Source organism: Filicampus tigris, chromosome 3 (genome assembly GCF_054856515.1).
Source record: "Filicampus tigris isolate MCC_2025a chromosome 3, RoL_Ftig_1.0, whole genome shotgun sequence".
NCBI classification, from domain to species: Eukaryota; Metazoa; Chordata; class Actinopteri; order Syngnathiformes; family Syngnathidae; genus Filicampus; species Filicampus tigris.
The window spans coordinates 25,088,064-25,100,534 of record NC_141219.1 but is presented as its reverse complement, the minus strand read 5'-3'; the positions used below and the strand labels follow the sequence as shown (position 1 = coordinate 25,100,534).

Genomic DNA, 12,471 nt, shown 5'->3' with positions numbered 1-12,471 from the left:
AATCGACTTAAAAACCTGTTGGGCATCTTTGGAACTGCTTTTAACTGGTTTTATATCTCACAAACGGATGTTTCTTTGTAAGTATGGATACTTGTTCCTCCAAAACCCATGAAATTAAATGTGGGGTTCCCCGAGGTTCAATTTTAGGCCCAATAATTTTAATCTTTATATGCTTCCCCATGGGGAAGCTTCCACAACTACGCTGATGACATACATACAGCTGTACTGTGCCGTGTCTCCCGATGACACAGGACCTATTGATACCCTTTTAAACTGTATTTTAGATATTAAGTCATGAATGGCAGATCATTTCCTACAGCTCAATCAGGACAAAACTGAGGTATTAGTTATTGGCCCTGAGGGTCAGAGAGAGAAACATTTACCAAAACTACAACATGTCGTTTGTAATGCCCTGCTCTCTGGCCTCCTCAAAAAGAGTATTTCCACCTTACAATTACTCCAGAATTCAGCTGCACGGCTGCTGACGAGGACCAGAGCGCAGGAGCACGTTTTAAAATCCCTGCATTGGCTCCCCATGTGTTTCAGGATCGATTTTAAGGTGTTTTTATTAGTTTTTAAATGTCTTAACAGTCATGGGCCATCTTATTTACCTGATTTGCTTTCATACCCGCTCTCGGCACCGGCCTTTTAATTATTCCAAGGGTGAGACCCAAAATGCGCGGTGAGGCTGCATTCAGCCATTGTGGTCCACAGCTATGGAATAGCCTGCCAGAGGATGTCAGGTCCACAGAGACTGTTGATATTTTTAAAGGAAGGCTCAAAACATACCTTTTTAGTTTGGCTTTTGAATAATTTCTCTTTCTCTTTTGATTTAGGACTATTTTTATCTAATTTCACTGTTTTTGGTTCTTATAGCTTCTTTTTTTTTGTTTTGTCTTTTAGATTAGTTGTTGTTAGCTTTTAGCTCCATTGTTTCCTTATGGGGGGCCTCTGCGCTAGGGTGTGTGGCTGGCCTTCCCAGGGGGGGGCGCCCTCCTGGGGGCTCCTTAGGCCCGGGTGACTGGGTGCCCTCTGCATAATGTGTAGGGTCTACTCCGGTTAATCTAGGCCGGGGGTCTCCGTGATAGTGGCGCTCCCTGTGGCTGTAGGCTGTCATTCCTCTCACAGTGGATGAGCAATGTCCCGCCTGGTCCGCCGATCACAGACGGCCATTTTGTAGGCGATAAACGACAGATGGGGAAATTAAAACAATAGTCGGACTAAGCATAGTCTGAAGCGCATTTTTTTTTTCACTCTATGTAATCGTCTATTTTCTCAACTGAAGTTGTACAGCAAGCAAGAATGGTATCGAAAGCTTGAACAATTGCTGTCCTTAGTTCCCAAATGCTTGTTAAAAGGTGTTGTTAAAAGGAAAGGTGAGTTGTCAACATGCCTGTGTCCCACCTTTTCTGGAGTGTATTGCAGGTAGCAAATTCAAAATGAGTGAATATCTGAAAAAAAAAAAAAAAAAATACAGAATTTAACATTAAATTTCAAAAGGATTGAAAATGATTTGTAAATCATTGTTTTTAATTTATGTTATAAACGTCCTTAATTGGAATTGGGGGTTTTATTCCATATTTTGTGGAATAAATGAAGAAACCAATTATTTAAATAGATAAATGTACACAAACTAAATGAATACAAAAAAATGTAAAATGAACAAAACTTTATGAAAATATGTTCTCATTTTTAATATTATTCATGAGGAAATTGTAATGAAACAACTGTTGAAAGAAATAAAACATGTTTATTTCACTAATATTCAACCAATTACCGAATGAGATAAAGATAAACAGTAATTTTAAAAAAAGAGTAAGTAATTAACCAATCTGTGGGGCGGGGCTGCAAACAATGCAATATATCACTGGACTTTTTGTAGTGTAAATGCTCGACCGGCTAGTTTAGCTTAGTGCCGTATGTGGCCCTCAATCCATATTTTGCCCACACATGATCTTTAAAATATTCTGAGTCAAGTGTCCAATTACTACAGGGTCCATGAAAATGGAAGCAGCCTACATCAAATGTCTGCATTTCCCAAATATCTTTGTGAAGCCTCTTGAATTAATGATGGCGTATGCACGTCAGTCCCATCTTGTTTGGTTATCAACTAATTGTCCAAATACCACTTCTGGACCCTAAAGTGCTTGAAATAAAGTTAGGTTGAGTAAACTTGACTAAATTCCACCTCCGTACTGAAGTCTGGGTGGCAACAAAGCATAATTAGCAGTTTGCAAGACCAGCGGCAACAACACAACAAAACCAGCAGTGTCCAGAAAAGTTTATTTATTTAAACATGATGTATTGTTATTAGTAGTATTGCCATTATTATTGTTAATATTATAATATATACCGGTTATGCTGGCGAGCACCTACAGTAAAAATCAAAAATACCCAAATGCTGGGTTGTAAAATATTTTACCCATTTTGGGTTATTTTTGAGCTGGGTCAAAATCCCTCAGTCCGTGATGGATTACAGAAAGTCTACGGGCCCCTGTTAAAAAAAAAATAGACCAGCGTTAATGTGACCTATAATATGTTCAACTAAAATGAAAAAACAAACAGGAAGTAAAAATGAACAACTGAGATAATGTGTGCACATTCAAACTCATGTTAAATTGGAGTCAGCATGCACCTGCTGCCGATATTAAGTGTCCCTGATTAAGCCCGCATAAATTAAGCAGTTCTAACAGGCTTATTCTGGCATTTTTGTTGTCACCTCTTACCGCAAAAGTCCTGGCCCACAGACAGCTTGCGCAACAATCTCATTGTTCAAAGGTATTATTCAGGAGAAGAGTGCAAAATAATTTCCAAGGCATGAAATATATCATGGAAAACAGTGAATGCATGCAATCATCAGGAAATGGAGAAAATATGGCACTACAGCAATATTACTGATAACTGGACGTCTCTCCAAAATGAATGAAAAGACAAGAAGAAAAACTGGTCAGGGAGGCTACGAGCAACATTGAAGGAGCTGCAGAAATTTCTGGTAAGAACTGGCTGTTCAACATGTGACAGCGCTTGAAATATCCCAAAGCTGTGTGGGGAAAATGCCTTGTGGTCCATAAATTGAACTTTTGGGTCATAATTCCAAAAGGCTTAAACACAACACTGCTCATCAGCAAAAGAACACCATACGTACAGTGATGCATGGTGGTGGCAACATTGTGCTTTTGGGACTCACTTTCTTCAAATGAAACTGGGACCTTTGTCAAGATGGACGGAATTATGCACAGTTCCAAATAGCAGTCAGCGTGATGTCAAAATGGTAAATGGGTTGTCACTTGTACAGCGCTTTTCTGCCTTCCGTACTCAAAGCGCTTCACACTGTACCTCATTCACCTACTGATGACGCAAAACTGAAACCCTTAGCTCTTTGTTAACAATTAAAAAGAAGCCTGGAAAACCTATAGGTTTCGAATTTTATTTGGGGTTAATCGTGGACCCTTTAAACGGCGGCATGTGTGTGCTGATAGTAACTTAACACGAGTTTGACCATCCGTCCAGGGTTGGGACGGTTGTAGCTTGAGCAGGGAAGCCCATGCAGACTTCCCTCTCTCCAGCCACTTCTTCCAACTCTTCCGGGGGGGATCCCAGGCGAGCCGGGAGACAGTTTCTCCAGCATGTCCTGGGTCGTGCCTGAACACTTTGACCTACTACGCTACTGTATTTTAATGTTGGTCATTTTGGTGGGTCTTGGAGCTGCAGTATTTTTTTGAGTGATTCGTGGGTTTAATAACCATGCTTTATAAAACCAGTTTACTGATTTGCATTCTCTTAGATGTTACCTATTTGTTTCTTTATTAACAATCTTAAACAAAAACATGTTGGTGGTTAGTTTTTTCTTTTGTTTGTTTGTATTTTTTTTGCGTGCTGGACATTCAGTTCAGAGAAAAGAGCCGCGATGATGATGTTTGGGGGGGGTGGGGGGTGGGGGGCGATGTGAGGGATAAAGGCTGGGGAGTCGAGAGCAGCTCATGCGTGCGGTGGAGCCGCGAGCCGTCGAGCCATGAACGAAATCGACAACTTCACCGTTTGGTCCAACAGCTCCACTTTTCTTAACCTGGACGACATCGATGTCTTCGCGGACGAAAGTCCCGTTCTCAGAGTCTTCATCTGCTCGGTGTATTCCTTGGTGTGCGCCGCGGGTCTCGTGGGCAACCTTCTGGTCTTCTTCCTCCTGGGGACCAAACACGAGCGCAAGACGTCTCGGATGAACTTTTTCGTGCTCAACTTGGCGCTGACGGACCTGCAGTTCGTGCTGACGCTGCCCTTCTGGGCTGTGGATACGGCGTTGGACTTCAGCTGGCCCTTCGGAGGCGCCATGTGCAAAGTGGTGCTGTCCGTCACGGTGATGAACATGTACGCCAGCGTTTTCTTCCTCACGGCCATGAGCGTCACCAGATACTTGTCGCTCAGGTCGGCTCTCAAGCGCACGGACGCGCAGAGGCCCCGTTCCGACAAGTGGACCTGCGCCGCCATTTGGATCCTCGCCACCGTGGCCACTTTACCCACGTCGATTTTCTCCACCGTGAGTCACGTGAGCGGAGAAAACCTGTGTTTGCTCAAGTTCCCCGGCGGACAGGACTGGCTCGCCGTGTACCAAATCCACAAGATCCTCGTCGGCTTCGTGGTGCCCATTTCCGTGGTGTCCGTCAGCTACATCAAGCTTTTGCGCGTAATTCGCATCAGGAGCATGAAGACGAGCAACCCCAAAAGAAGATCGCAAGTCACCAAGTCCGTCACTATGGTCGTGCTCTCCTTCTTCCTCTGCTGGATGCCCAACCACGCCGTCACGCTGTGGAGCGTTCTGGTCAAACTGAACGTGGCCAACTGGGACAGGAGCTATTATGTGGCGCACACGTACGTGTTCCCGCTCACCGTGTGCTTGGCCCACGCCAACAGCTGCCTCAACCCCGTCATCTACTGCCTCATGAGGCCCGACTTCAGGACCAAGCTCAGGCTTCTCATCCACGGGGGACCCACGTCAGACGTTTAGCTTGTGTAGCTTTGGGACGGTGCGTATTTACGCACGGCTCGGACATGTTTATCACACATTTGTGATTGTTTTAGCAAACTGTTGTGAGGGACTAAATTGAAAAAAAAATGGTGTGTTGAATTCATTCAATTTTATTTCATCAAGTGGATGCACGACATAGAATCATCTGGATCCAGATTTTCAAGCGGATGTACAGGTAGTCTACTTCAAAAATTTTATCTGGAACCAGATTTTATTTCGTGCTTGATTAAATAAAACGGTGTAATTTCAACAGTTTTTTTCAGTGTAGTTTTACGCTTATGTGGACTCAGCGACGTCTTTAGATCGGGAAAATGGCCTGGTAAAAAGCATCTGACCTTGATTTGCTTATGTCCTCGCAGTTTTTGCTGGGCAAGGTGTTATTGGTGAAGCCCCCTGACATTATCCGTCGTACACTCCTCTCTATATTGAGCGGGGTCAAACGATGTGCACAAGCGCCACATTGATTTTTTAATGGACAAATGGACGAGGTTATATTTGTATCTCGGCTCAAGCCATTTGTGTGGCCACATTCCAGCTTGTCACGTTGCCTTTTTTTTCATCACAAAATGAAACCATGGCTGTAGTGACCACTTCTTCATGACATTTGTTCTACAATAGGACTTTTTTAAATGTCCTTAAATGTTATATATTTTCGGCCATTCTTGGGGAATTAGTACAGTTCATGTTATTCAGCCACTCATCTTGCGACACTTGTTTTCAGTGTACACTGAAAAAAAATGGTGTGCTGAATTTAATAAATTTTATTTTGTCAAGTGGTTGCACAAAATAAAAAGTTCTGTATCCAGGCACATTTGTAAAGTTGATGTATAGTCTGCTTAAAAAAATCTATCTGGATTCAGTTTTTTTTCATGCAACCACTGAAAGAAAACAGAGTAAATGATGCACAGTATTTTTTTTCAGTGCATGAAATAGACATTAGAGTAATTTGGCACATGGAGTGGATGACTCGTGCACTGAAAAAAATGCTGTGCATCATTAACTTCATTTAATTTCATAGAGTAGTTGCACGCAAAAAAACAAATCTGAATCCAGACAGATTTTTAAGAAGACTATACATCAACTTTAAAAATGTGTCTGGATACAGAGCAGTTTATTATGTGCAACCACTTGACAAAATAAAATTGAGTAAATTCAGCACATGATGTGTACAGACCAATATATTTACTAGGAATATTGCAAATGATTAATTCAATTACCTCACACTGAACAGTGAAAATACATCATGGTCAATAATTTGCAGTTGTTTAATATTGCTTGATGCACACTATTAACCTTTTTAATTGAATGAAGTTATAATCCAATATACAAAAAATGAAAAAAAAAAAAATTAATTGCTAGTTTGTTTTAAATTTTATGCTGCTACAGCTCCAGTTTAAGATACCTACATAGTCATTTTGACTCACCATAATTCCAGTTCAAGATATTGATTCACCTGAATTCCAGATGCACCTTTTCAGATATGTTCAATTAAGTTGTAACGAAATGCAAAATTATGTTGTTTGCACTTTTAAGTAAATTATGGCTCGTCAAAATGACATTTTAGCTACCTTAAAATGGAGTCACATACTCACTTGAAGATATCTGTAATCCACTATCAGAAGTCTGCATCGACTGTACTCACTGCATTCACACTTTAGATATCTTGAATGGCAATTCCAACCATTCAAAATGTGATTAAATGATTACAACGTGTCAGAAAGTCTTTGATGACATCTACGAAGTTAATTTGCGTTAGTCAAATTTAGCTGTTCAATGTCAAATCCGCTTGCGGTGTCTCTGTCCCTCTACTGTCGCTCCATCTCAACCCAACCGGACGAGGCAGACCTTCACCCCACAGAACCTGGGTTCTGTTTGAAGTTTCATCCTTCGAGGAATTTTGTGGAATTAGTTTTGTGTACCAACCACCAACTCATATTACTCGTTCTTATTGTCAGGAGTACCAAACAGAAGATAAGTGGGAAGTATAATATTATTGAGAGGGATGTGTCATGACTGCTAATACATCCAGTATAGTTAGTAGATTTGCTCACAGTATTATCAGGCCAAATCTTTGGCCTCTTCCTTCCACCGGGCAGGAAATAGGAATGTTGCTAACATTAAGACCACTGTAGTTACTTTTGCTAGTCTCTTTGGGGGGAAAATAGTTGCTGGAGGAGTCGGAAATGTTGCGAAATATAGTGATAACATTGAAAAAGGTTTTGCAACACTGCAGAAACAAGTTAATTAAATATTAAAAACATGTTTTACATTTATTTTAAATATGTTGCATATGTAATACCAATCGATAAAATAAATAGATAATTACAAAAAATACTAGTCAATGCTTCATATTCTCAACCAATAGGGAGTGATAAGATACTAGAAAGTGGGATGCACTTTTTTTTTAAGAAATAAGAAATGCTTACTGTAATATCAACAAAATCAATACTGTGTAAAGTATGATGACAATTTCTGAATTAAGGAGTTTGTTCAAGTTAGCAAGCAAAAAGCTGCATGGAGTGGCTACATGTTCTGGTAGAGTACTTTATAGGTACACCTTGCTTCATCCAGTGGTAACTGATTGTTGCCTCACATTTTTGCCAAATTGCAATTGATTGATATTGTTATCAGTGGTGGCTTTGCGCAAGCACCATCTTCCCGTACTTGCAATCTGGAAATGATGGGCATTGTCACAGATTCATTAAAAGTGGAATATGCGGCCAACCGCCCGCTCCACCCTTAGTCATCGATAGGGATGGGTATAGCTAAGAATGAAACAATTCTGATTCCATTATCAATACCACTCATCGATTTGATTACTTATCGATTCTCAATCCATTTTCATTGTGTGAGGGAATGAATCAATACAGATTGGTTTAATCGCGGCCCTCGAGGGCCAGAATTGCCCACCCCTGCTTTAGTACAGTATATTCAACTTTGGACGGAAGATACAACATATCCAGTGTCTAATCATGTGTCACGTATCCTATGAGGAGAAAAGGAAAATAAGGTGACTTATTCCTCAAAGTATGTCAAAAGACCTTCGCATAGCTTCTCAGCTAAAACTGAAATCATTGGTAAAGTGTCTCTCTTCATTCACCACCAGAGGGTGGCGCTGTCCTTGGTCCAGTTGGCAGGAAGCCTTGTACAGTCTGACTTCTTGATTCCCTCTTTGTACACGAGGCTGCTGCTGCACAAACAGATGCTCACTGTACTCTTCTTTGAAAAGTTCGTGTAGGGGTTTCGTCTTTTGCTACTTTATGGAAGGGGTCTGAAGTTGCGGATATGACCAAAAGGTTCTTATAGACGAAATATCCCATGCCATCTATCATCATTCCGCACAATAAGAAAAACTGAAATAGCCATCTTCTTCTGCCTGCCTCTGTGTCGCTGCGTGCTCGACAGCTGAAAGAAAAACGGAGCAAGAAGAAAAGGTCTCATCGGGATTTTCGAATTTGAGAACGTTTTCTGCTTCAGCTGCTGCTTCCCTGATTTTGTCTCACATTTTGTAATGTCCACTTTGGATTTGAATGTTGAAACTAGCACAGCAGATTCCTCCGGGAATCTCGGGATATCATCCAAGACGTTTAAAATGGAAGACAGCCTGACCCAACGCACATTTAGGGAAAATGTGATGAAATAACAAACTTTCTTGTCATAGAACAATCGATAACTTTATCTGGTAATATTTGGAAAGATCATTTCAAATGTTGTCCTTGATACTTCTGGTGAATGTGCCTGCACAGTGTAATGTTTGTTTTGTGCTGCTTCTGAAGGATTGGCAGTATCTGGTGGATTTTTTTCCACTGGAGACTGCAAGTGTGGATATACTGTGCAATGCATCCACATCAGCAGCACCAACTCCTCTGCCTTCTTAAGGTCCTCAATTGTGGTCAGCCTCGGTGGCGTAGATGACGTATGATTGGTGGGTTTTGTAAACCTATAGGCCCTGTTGTGCATGGACAAACTTTTTTTTTTTTTGTAATGTTACGGCGGGTGACCCGCGGTAGCACGGAGAGTAACGTCAGACTGGGTCGCTGTACACCGTTGTGGATATATGAGCGCCCAGACAAATCGATTACAGCAGACTGCGGAATACTCCAACACCTTGAAGCAGGTGACATGGTGGTGGCCGACAAGGGCATCGCTATTCGTGACATTTTGCTTCCAGATGTTTCACTAAATATCCCAACATTCCTTGTCAACGGACAGTTCACAATGGAGTTTAAATAACATTGCGTTATTTGCGCATTAATTATTTTTATTTCAAAATGCAATAAAAACTGAAAACGTCTTGCGTTAAAACGCAAAGGCTTTGTAATTAAACACATTAGTATTGCGTTATTACGCAATCTTAAATATTCTCATGATGTCCCCTGGCTTGCTCCGGAACGCATCATCATCATCATCATCATCATCATCATCATCATTATCATCATTATTATTATCATCAACATCATCATCATTATCATCATCATCATCATTATCCATCCATTATCTGTACCGCTTCTCCTCACAAGGGTCGCAGGGCGTGCTGGAGCCTATCCCAGCTGTCTTCGGGTAGTAGGCGGGTGACACCCTGAATTGGTTGCCAGCCAATCGCAGGGCACACAAAGACAAACATCCGCACTCACAATCACACCTAGGGACAATTTAGAGTGTCAATCAACCAAACCATGCATGTTTTTGGAATGTGGGAGGAAACCGGAGTACCCGGAGAAAACCCACGCAGGCACGGGGAGAACATACAAACTCCACACAGGGAGGCCGGAGCTGGGATCGAACCCACGACCTCTGAACTGTGAGGTGGACGTGCTAAACGGACGACCACCGTGACGCCATCATCATTATCATCATCATCATCATTATCATCATCATCATCATCATCATCATCATCATCATCATCATCATCATCATCACATCACAACGGTCTTGTAAGTGGATGTGCCAGCTAAAGCTAAAGAGCTTGAAATAATGTTTATGAGTGCATGGACGTTTTTTTTTTTTTTTTTTACGACGGGGTCAAAAAGGACGATTCTTTTTATGAACAAGGACGGAGGGACAAGGATGGAAGGGTACCCAGGTTGCGGGCGGAGGACGGACCGGCAAAAAAGGGTAAAGTGCCCATCTCTGCTATAATGTCATTTAGCTAGCAAGCGGTAGCTTTCTTTACAGCTCTGGTCTCTCCAGCAGGTTTGATTGTGCTAATTGCCAGAGATGGGCAAGTTACAAAATTTTGCCTTAACTATCGTTTGTCAGTGCCCTGGGCAGTCATCCGTCATCGTCATTCCGTCATTTTTTTCAAGCTGAACCAAACTGTAATCATCGGTCGGTCATTCCGTCATGTTATTTTAACTGCGCTTCCGTCATCGCTTCCATCAGTCATTTTATAATTTATGATTTTTTTTATTTCATAGCGTATGGCATATGAACGGTCATTCTGAGCTCTGCGGACGAGTGTGGTGCATGTCATCGTATGTTCATTTATAAATATGACAACAGCGTGGGACAAACGCTCTGAATCATTGTAGAAATAAATTCATTGAATTATTATCATCTTAGAAATATTTGAATTGAAACCCCCCTGACCATGTGGCACAACTATGGAAGTGTCGGGTGGGGAAGGGGCGGTGGGGCTCACACAAAGCGGTGCAAATCGCCCATGTCACATGCGTCGCCGACTGTATCATCCACAAGGGGAGAGCTTTTACTTTAATTGTATAATTGCACTTGGTCAACACAGAGCCCAACGAGTCGGTTTCTGCATCCGCAATGTCAAGTATTGTGTGCGCCTCAAACACCGGCTGCGTTCCATCCCCCAACGGCGCAAACGCCCTCTTCCACCTGTGCGAGTCTGGTAAAATACCAAAAGAAAGACAACTTTACCCATGTACAGTTTGCGCACAGTTAGACCGCGCTTTTTCGCTAGACTTGCGCTCGGCACGAATATAGGGCCCGATATGTTAGACAAATGCTTCTACTTGTGTTTGCCGTTTATGAGGTCTTTTGACTTTTCAATAGGTTGTAGATAAGTAAGACTCCACTCTTCAATGCAAGCGAATATGAGGTGAAGCCCCCAGAGCAGAGTACCACTGCAAGGCTGTGTGAGTGCTCGCTGAACACATTGCCACGTTTCCCAGGCCACCGGCATTATAACCATTACAACCCTCCCGAGTACACACTTGGATGACATTTTCACTTGGACTAATGCCTAAAGTGCTCTTCACATTTAAGTGATAAATTTTAAGGACCCTCTTGAAGCTAAAAGGTTATCCTTTCATCCTTGATTTCCTTTTTCGGTTCCTTCTCTCAAAAAAGCACACGAAAAAGAATTTGACTGATTTTACAAACGGCCTTTAATGTATTGTACTACCACTCACTGTTGTATGGTTTATGCTGTTGCATGTGTGTATTACTGTCTTTATTTTGTATTTGTAGTCTTATTTCTGCCACTTGAATGTAATTCAACAGCAATCATTTTTTCTATATATTCCTAAAAAGGGGAAAAAAAAAATTCTACAGGATGTTGTTTTAAATCTTAAATAAACAAATTATTGTATTGGCATCAAGTCTGTACTTGACCAGATAAAGTTACCACAGTCAGATTCACTTTTCTGCACATTGTGTTTGTTTATTGTAACGTTTCAGATAAGATACAACACAATATAGGCACTGTGAATGTAAGGGCTCTGGTCGGAACAACAATGTTGGGCTGTTAAGTCTGTGATTTACACAGTCCACAAACGAGGGCTAGGGCATTGTTACTCTGCATCACAAGTCCTACTCCTCAAGCTTCATTTCCATGGTAACACTGTTGCCATGGAGTCACTGACACATTTCATAGCCGGTAGCATGTCGCACATGTTTAAAGATCCAAATCCAGCCGCTACTGAGTGATGTCAGTATGCATACACTGCTTGCAACATTACATTACACATCCTTGATTTTGTTAAATACTGTGCTTAGCAAAACACCAATTAGTTATCAGCATACACGTAAAATAATCATGGATATTGATCCCAAAGGCAGCATGATGGCGTACCCTTAACAATACTAAAGCAGGTGATCTGAGTTTGAATCAGCATTGGAGTATTGTTCTGCGTGGAATTTGCATGTTCTCCCAGTCCTTGTGTGAATATTCCTCCTATATCACTAAAATGTACTGTTTAGGTGAATTGATTTTCAGTTTTATTTGAGTATTTTTATGAAGAAGAAATGCTACTTTTTTCTCTTTTACATTGAGCTACATTCTGTGTTCTACTTGTATTTTTATCTACAGGCCTTTATTAGTGCTTACACATTTCATTTTGGTTCATCAGAGAGACTTTTGTCAGGTGACTCTGTTTCACCGATCCAATGCAACTAACTACCAGTAACGTTTGACTACATTTGACCAATCAGACGGAGCCAGGTAGTCACATGAGCGCACACGGCCCCATAAAAAAGCA

General features: G+C 41.5%; 1 protein-coding gene across 1 annotated transcript; it reads left to right on the top strand.

Moving 5' to 3' along the window:
* Nucleotides 1-3,977: 3,977 nt before the first annotated feature.
* Nucleotides 3,978-5,968, top strand: rxfp3.3a1 (relaxin family peptide receptor 3.3a1). Its single transcript, XM_086024994.1, has one exon. The coding sequence runs from the start codon at nt 4,013-4,015 to the stop codon at nt 5,000-5,002; it is 990 nt and encodes a 329-aa protein (XP_085881120.1). The 5' UTR covers nt 3,978-4,012; the 3' UTR covers nt 5,003-5,968.
* The last annotated feature ends 6,503 nt before the right edge of the window (nt 5,969-12,471 follow it).

Coding starts and splice junctions, on each gene's coding strand:
- rxfp3.3a1 (XM_086024994.1), top strand. CDS start 4,013: ATGAACGAAATCGACAACTTCACCGTTTGGTCCAACAGCTCCACTTTT.